Source organism: Penaeus vannamei, chromosome 5 (assembly GCF_042767895.1).
Source record: "Penaeus vannamei isolate JL-2024 chromosome 5, ASM4276789v1, whole genome shotgun sequence".
Classification (NCBI taxonomy): Eukaryota; Metazoa; Arthropoda; class Malacostraca; order Decapoda; family Penaeidae; genus Penaeus; species Penaeus vannamei.
In genome coordinates, this window is record NC_091553.1 from 6,684,506 (window position 1) to 6,692,005 (window position 7,500).

Sequence of the window (7,500 nt, forward strand, 5' to 3'; positions counted from 1 at the left end):
CTCTCTCTCTCTCTCTCTCTCTCTCTCTCTCTCTCTCTCTCTCTCTCTCTCTCTCTCTCGACTACGATGACAAAAAGTGAAGAAAAAGAAAAAGGAAAAAGGAAATAAAAGAAAAAGGTAGACCTAATTTTTCTCCGGGGTTCGAAATCCATTCCTGCAATGGACGCCACTCGGTCGTTGAGGATACAGCAACGGTCATGGGAGCATGAGCGAGAGCGTGAGGGGGGGGGGAGAGAGGGAGGAGGAGGTGGGGGAAGAGGGAGGAGAGGGGACGGAGGGAGGGTAGGAGGAAGAGGGGCGGTGGGAGGGAGGATAGGGGACGGAGGAAGGGAGGAGGAGGTGGGGGAAGAGGGAGGAGAGGGGGCGGTGGGTAGGAGGAAGGGGGGCGGTGGGAGGGAGTAAGAGGGGCGGAGAGGTAGGGAGTAAGAGGGGCGGAGAGGTAGGGAGTAAAGAGAGGGGGAGGGAGGGAGTAAGGAGAGCGGGAGGAGGAAGCATGATGGGAGGGGGGATAGTAGAGTGAGGGAGATAGAAGGAGGGTAAGCATGGAGGAAGAGGTAGGGTGAGGGGGAGGAGTGGAGGGAGGGAGAAGGGAGGGCGAGGAGGCGAGGAAAATGGGAGACTGAGATTCATCGCTTTAGTGAAGAAAAAAAAAGGGTCTGGAAGAGAGCAAAAGAAAAACGAAAGAGAAAAACCGGCTTGATGCGAGAGAATGTGAGAAGAAGAGGGCAAGGGAACTTAAGGAAGATTAAGTAAGGGAGGCAGAGACAGTGAACCGAAGGGAGAAGCAAAGAGGAAGAAAGGGGAAGAAACGAGAAGAGCAGAACAGTAAGAGAAAAGCTAATAACGATATCCACTTCACATGATAATTTGTACACGACCGCCACGCAACAGAAGAATGACACAGAGAGCTAACACAGCCCTACATTTCTCTCAACCTAAATGTAAACAGAACAGCATATATCCTGATGGCATTCTGATGGGTCTTTACCCCCTCGCAACTTCCCATATATCAGCCTAGGAACTGCTCCAAAATAGCTCGCATCTTCCTGTACAGCGAAACTGCACACGAAAGACCCCAGACCACCCGGACCATCGCCTAACCTCACCCGCGGCCGGTTATCAGTGGCGTCCTACATTTTGTCTTCCCAGCGACTTTGGGTGAATGGTCGTTTCCCTAATATCCGGCGAGGGCGATTGTCAGGGCTGACGTGCATGTATCAGCATCGTCTATAAATATGTCACTTTGTTCAATTATTTTTCCAGAAGACTCCGATAAATTTTTATACCAAGGGTTTGAATATTCGAAAATGTCGTCAACCGGCAACGGTAGATCTTGTTCGGTTGTTATATTCCTCTGAGTGGCTTTTAATGTTATGTCCAGATCATTGTAACAGTCGTGAGACAAGACGAACATTCAGTCTAAAAGATTTTTTTTAAAAGAAGTAATAAAACATTCTGGAAGAGCAAGAAGGAGTGAGTCTGAAAATGGAACTGAAAATGCCATTTGTATCGACTCCTTAACGGCCATTTATCTTCGTGTTGTTTGACCAAATCGATGTGCAGGAAAAGGGATCTCCAGAAATACCAAGTGTTTGTTTGTTTTTTGTTTGTTGTGGGTGGGTGTGTTCATGGTTGTGTGTTGTATGTGTGTTTGTGGTTGTATGGTGAGTTTGCGTGTGTGTGTTTATGGTTTTGTGTGTGTGTGTGTGTGTGTGTGTGTGTGTGTGTGTGTGTGTGTGTGTGTGTGTGTGTGTGTGTGTGTGTGTGTGTGTGTGTGTGTGTGTGCGTGCGTGCGTGCGTGCGTGCGTGCGTGCGTGCGCGTGCGTGCGTGTACGTGTACGCGTATGTATGTATGTATGTGCGTGTACGTGTACGCGTATGTATGTGTGCGCGTGAATGTGTATGTTTCGATACTCTAGGAGAAAAATGGGTTTAAAACGTGTTGTGTTAATCCATGGTTCTAAATGATTTATGCACTCTGCATTGATTCCAGCATTTCTAAATTAATGTTTAGACTTCATTTACAGCGCAGCCTGCATTCATTCCGCCCTGAATATTTTACACACTTCATATTTCAGATTTAGACTTCGCTTAAAACATTTCTCGTCGAACCGTTTTTGTACAAGGAAAAAAAAAAAGTCACAAGAAAATATACAACTTTGTACAACCCGCATAACAACACAACCTAACAACCTACCTAACAAAGACCTTCCAATAACAACAACACAACCTAACAAAGACCTTCTAACATCAACCTACCTAACAAAGACCTCCCAATAACAACACAACCTAACAACAACCTACCTAACAAAGACCTCCTCATAACGAACAATAAAAAAAACTCTTTTAACCAACACCGAAGCTCTCCTCTCGCTACGCCTATGTAATCTGACCAATGTAAAAGTTAGAAAATAGCGTGACACACACAACAGCGCTGCAGCTCCCGCGAGACTCCCGCATGGCCGATTGATTTGCTATGTAGCCTTAGTTCCCTGGGGTCCCCCTTGGGTTCCCTGGGGTCCTCTAGAGTTCCATGGGATCCTCTAGAGTTTCCTGGGGTTCCCTGTGGCCTTCTGGAGCTCACTGGGGTTCCATGGGGTCCTCTAGAGTTCCATCGGGTTCTATGGGATCCCCTGATGTTCCCTGTGGCCCTCTAGAGTTTTCTGGGGTTCCCTATAGCCCTCTAGAGTTTCCTTGGGGTTCTCTGTGGCCCTGCAGAGCTCCCTGGCTTTTCCCTGTGACCCTCTAGAGCTCCCTGGGGTTCCCTGTAACCCTCTAAAGTTCCTTGAGGGAGGGGGGTTCCCTATGGCCCTCAAGAGGTCCCTGGGGTTCCCTATGGCCCTATAGAGTTTCCTTGGGTTCCCTGTGGCCTCTAGAGCTCCCTGGGGTTCCCTGTAGCCCTATAGAGTTTCCTTTGGGTTCCCTGTGGCCATGTAGAGCTTCCTGGGGTTCCCTGTGGCCCTCTAGAGCTCCCTGGGGTTACCTGTGGCCCTATAGAGTTCCTTGGGGTTCTCTGTAACCATCTAAAGTTCCCTGGGGTTCCCTGTGACCCTCTAGAGTTCCCTGGGGTTCCCTGTGAACCTATAGTTCCCTGGGGTTCCCTGTGGCCCACTGGAGTTCCCTGGGGTTCCCTGTGGGCCTCTAGAATTCCCTGGGGTTCCCTGTGGCCCTCTAGAGCTCCCTGGGGTACCCTGTGGCCCTCTAGAGCTCCCTGGGGTTCCCTGTAACCCTCTAAAGTTCCCTGGGGTTCCCCGTGGCCCTCTAGAACTCCCTGGGGTTCCCTATGGCCCTCTAGAGCTCCCTGGGGTTCCCTGTGGCCCTCTTGAGCTCCCTGGAGTTCCCTGTAAACTTCTAAAGTTCCCTGAGGGAGGGGAGTTCCCTATGGCCCTCTAGAGCTCCCTGGGGTTCCCTATGGCCCTCTAGAGCTCCCTGGGGTTCCCTGTGGCCCTCTAGAGCTCCCTGGGGTTCCCTGTGACTGTATAGAGTTTCCTGGGGTTCCCTGTGGCCCTCTAGAGCTCCCTGGGGTTCCCTGTGGCCCTCTAGAGCTCCCTGGGGTTCCCTATGGCCCTCTAGAGCTCCCTGGGGTTCCCTGTGGCCCTCTCGAGCTCCCTGGGGTTCCCTGTGGCCCTCTAGAGCTCCCTGTAACCGTATAGTTTCCTGGGGTTCCCTGCGGCCCTCTAGAGCTCCCTGGGGTTCCCTGTGATCCTCCAGAGTTCCCTGTAACCGTATAGAGTTTCCTGGGGTTCCCTTTGGCCCCTAGAGCTCCCTGGGGTTCCCTGTGATCCTCTAGAGTTCCCTGAGGGAGGGGGCTTCCCTTTGGCCCCTAGAGCTCCCTGGGGTTCCCTGTGATCCTCTAGAGTTCCCTGTAACCGTATAGAGTTTCCTGGGGTTCCCTGTGGCCCTATAGAGTTCCCTGGGGTTCCCTGTGGCCCTGCAGAGCTCCCTGGGGTTCCCTGTGACCGTATAGAGTTTCCTGGGGTTCCCTGTGGCCCTCTAAAGTTCCCTGGGGTTTCATGTGGCCCTGTAGAGCTCCCTGGGGTTCCCTGTGGCCCTCTAGAGTTCCCTGGGGTTCCCTGTGACTCTATAGTTCCCTGGGGTTCCCTATGGCCCTCTAGAGCTCCCTGGGGTTCCCTGTGACCGTATATAGTTTCCTGGGGTTCCCTGTGACCCACTAAAGTTCCCTAGGGGAGGGGAGCGGGGTTTTCTCTCGCGCTGTGGAATGGCCCAAACAATGAAACCACGCCCCCCCCCCCCCCAAACCATCCCCGGAGACTCTCAATCGCCCCGAGTACACGCGAGATAAAGCGATATAAGTGGGAGTTGATCTGCAATTGGCTGCCAATGGCTTGTCGTTCGTTGGCTTCCTGTTTGACCTTTCGGTGGCTGAAATCTCACCCGGGGAAGGTGGGGGGAAATGGGAGGATAATAGGTGTGTTTGTGCGTGTATGTCTGTATTTGTGTGTGTGTAAGTGTGTGTGTGTTTGTGTGTGTGTGTGTGAGTGTGTGTGTTTGTGTGTGTGTGTGTGTGTGTGTGTGTGTGTTTGTGTGTGTGTGTGTGTGTGTGTGTGTGTGGATGGATGGATGGAATTGTTGGCATCATATTTTTTATTATTGTCGTTGTTATTTGTTTTGTTGTAGTTTTTATCATTATGTTGATTGTTGTTTTTGTTATTATTATCACTTTTGTTATTATTAATGCTAGTACTACTATTACTATGACTTTTATTTTTGTCATTATTATTGATAATAATAATAATTGTCAATATTATGATATCTATGATTATCATTACTATTAATATTATTATTGTTATCTTTATCATTATCCTCAATGCTGCCATTATCATTGTTATTAGCTTTTTTATTATTACTATCATTATCATCATTGTTATTATTACTATTTTATTAGTGTTATTATTGACATTATCATCATTATCATTGTCATCGTCATTATCATCATTCTCAGTATTCCATCATTATAATTATTTTCATCATTATGGACATTCCTATCTCAAAATCTTATTCCTATTGCTCCATATTATGAAGGTGAAACAAGATTTTTAAAAAATAATAAATTAATAAAACATGAAAATTAAATCAAGGATAAACACGCAATCGGAATTTTACTCAACCGAAAAAAAAAAAAAAACGTAATCAATTCCTCTCGTGTTAATGCCCGCAGCAAGCAAGCACCCCCTCCCCCTCCCCCTCCCCTACACCCCGAAATACCCCCCATGCCCTCCCCCCTCTGCCCTTCCCCCAAAATACCCCTCATGCCCTCCCCTCCCCCCTTAATACCCCCATGCCCTCCACCCCTCTGCCCCTCCCCCCAAAATACCCCACCTACCTCCCCTACAAGAAAAATACCCCCTCACCCCACCACATTCCACCCCTCCCCCCTCTGCCCCGAAGAACACCCCCATTCCACCCCTCCCCCCTCTGCCCCGAAGTACACCCCCACCCCAACCCCCACCCCATTCCACCCCAGCCCCCTCTGCCCCGTAGTACACCCCCCCCACCCCATTCCACATTCCACCCCTCCCTCTCTGCCCCGAATTACCCCCTACCCCACCCCATTCCATCCCTCCCCCCTCTGCCCCGTAGTACCCCCCACCCCTCCCCCTCCTATTACAAGATGGCGCCCACCGCGAGAACCTCCTTGTTCCGTCGCGACCATAAATTCATCAGCTGATCGTGCTGCCTAGCCCCGCCCACGTGCCAATCAAGTGCCAGCGCCCACGCCCGTACCGTGGCCTCGGGCGCCGCCGCTGGAATAAGGCGTTGTATCAAGCCCGATTTCTTTTTTGGCCCGATTTTCACTTTTTGGAAATCGGGATCATAAGGTATTGGGGGTTTCCGTTGCTGGAAAAAAATGTAGGCCTATGTATTTCTTAATCTGAATTATGTGTTATTTTACCTTCATTCTTTTTTCTTTTTTTCGTTATATTAACTTTCCTAATTCACCTGCAAATCAGTTTTTTATATAATTCGTTGTTTAGAATGAAAGTAATTATTAGGACAATAACGCTGGTAGTCATTGTTTTAATCATAAATGGAGTATGATATTGATATTACAAAAAAAAAAAAAAAAAATTTACAGGATGATTATAATTGTTATCAAGACAACAGTGATAATATTGGTGATGATGACAAGAAAAACAATAATTATAATAATAGCAACAATAACATTAATAATATGAATAATGATTATGATGACGGTGATGATAAAGATAATAATAAGAATAATGATAATGATGATAATAATAATGATGATAATAATAACAATAATGATGAAAATAACAATAAAGATATTGATAACATTAATAATGATAATAGTAATGATAGTAATGATTATAACAAGGATAAAAATGATAACAATAATAATGATAATAGTAGTAATAATATTAATAATAATAACAATAATGCTAATAATAATAATAATAATAATAATAATAATAATAATAATAATAATAATAATAATAATAATAATAATAATAATAATGAATAAATAATAATAATGATAATGAATAATAAGTAATAATAATAACAACAATAGTAGTAGCAGTAATAGTAGTAACAATAATATCAATTATCATCATAATAAACATCATTGATATTATTATCATTATTATCATTATTATCACTATTATCACCATAATAACAAAAAACGATAATGATAATGATAACGAAAAGATAATAACAATGATAATAATAATGATAGCAACACCAATAACAAAACAACAACAATTATGATAAAATAACAATAATAGTGATAATTACAATCACAAAAATATATGCAACAATAAAAATACGAATAGTAATAAGGATAATAATGAATGTGATTCTAATAGTGAGGATAGTGATGATGCTAATGATTATGCTATTTACAATGATTACAATGGCAGATAAAACAGCATTATTAATTGGAGTAATGATAGTCATAACAATGCTATCAGCCGGAATAATAGTATTAATAAAAATAATATTAATAAGAGTATCCGTAAAACGATGTTTGATGATAGTAAGAAGACTAAAGCAGAAAACAATAATAATAATAGTATGACAATAGTATATTCATTACGACAAATGTAGAAAATGTATGAATAAGAATGAATTTCACAATACAAGAGATGTAATCTATTGGTTTTGGTTCATATATTCAGAAATAAAACATCTATTTCTGACAAGGATATATTCGAAACCAGTTAAATACATTTAACCGGTTTCGAATAAATTTTCAGATCTCTTGTACGTTGAAGATGTTTAGTAACAACGATGTTGAAGAGGATAGTAGTAGTACTAGTACTGCTAGTAGTAATAGTAGCAACAGCAAGTAGTAGTAGTAGCAATAATAGTAGTAAAAGTAGTACTAGGAGATGCAGTAGTAATAGTAGTAGTAGTTGTAGTACTAGTAGTAGAAATAGTAGTAATGGTAGTAATAGTTGTAGTAATAATAATAGTAGTATTGATAGTAGTAGTAATGTTGATAATGAAGATCATGAT

At 44.1% G+C, this 7,500-nt stretch overlaps 1 protein-coding gene across 1 annotated transcript in view; it reads right to left on the reverse strand.

Moving 5' to 3' along the window:
- Window positions 1-2,621: 2,621 nt before the first annotated feature.
- LOC138861722 (ribosome-binding protein 1-like) overlaps window positions 2,622-7,500 on the reverse strand; it is a 4,921-nt gene continuing 42 nt past the window's right edge. The window contains exons 2-6 of the mRNA XM_070121542.1: window positions 5,746-5,859; window positions 3,822-4,181; window positions 3,397-3,717; window positions 2,984-3,361; window positions 2,622-2,900 (exon numbers count right to left, since the gene is read on the reverse strand). Of these exons, the coding sequence (XP_069977643.1) occupies window positions 2,622-2,900; window positions 2,984-3,361; window positions 3,397-3,717; window positions 3,822-4,181; window positions 5,746-5,859 (1,452 nt within the window). The remainder of the gene's footprint in view (window positions 2,901-2,983; window positions 3,362-3,396; window positions 3,718-3,821; window positions 4,182-5,745; window positions 5,860-7,500) is intronic.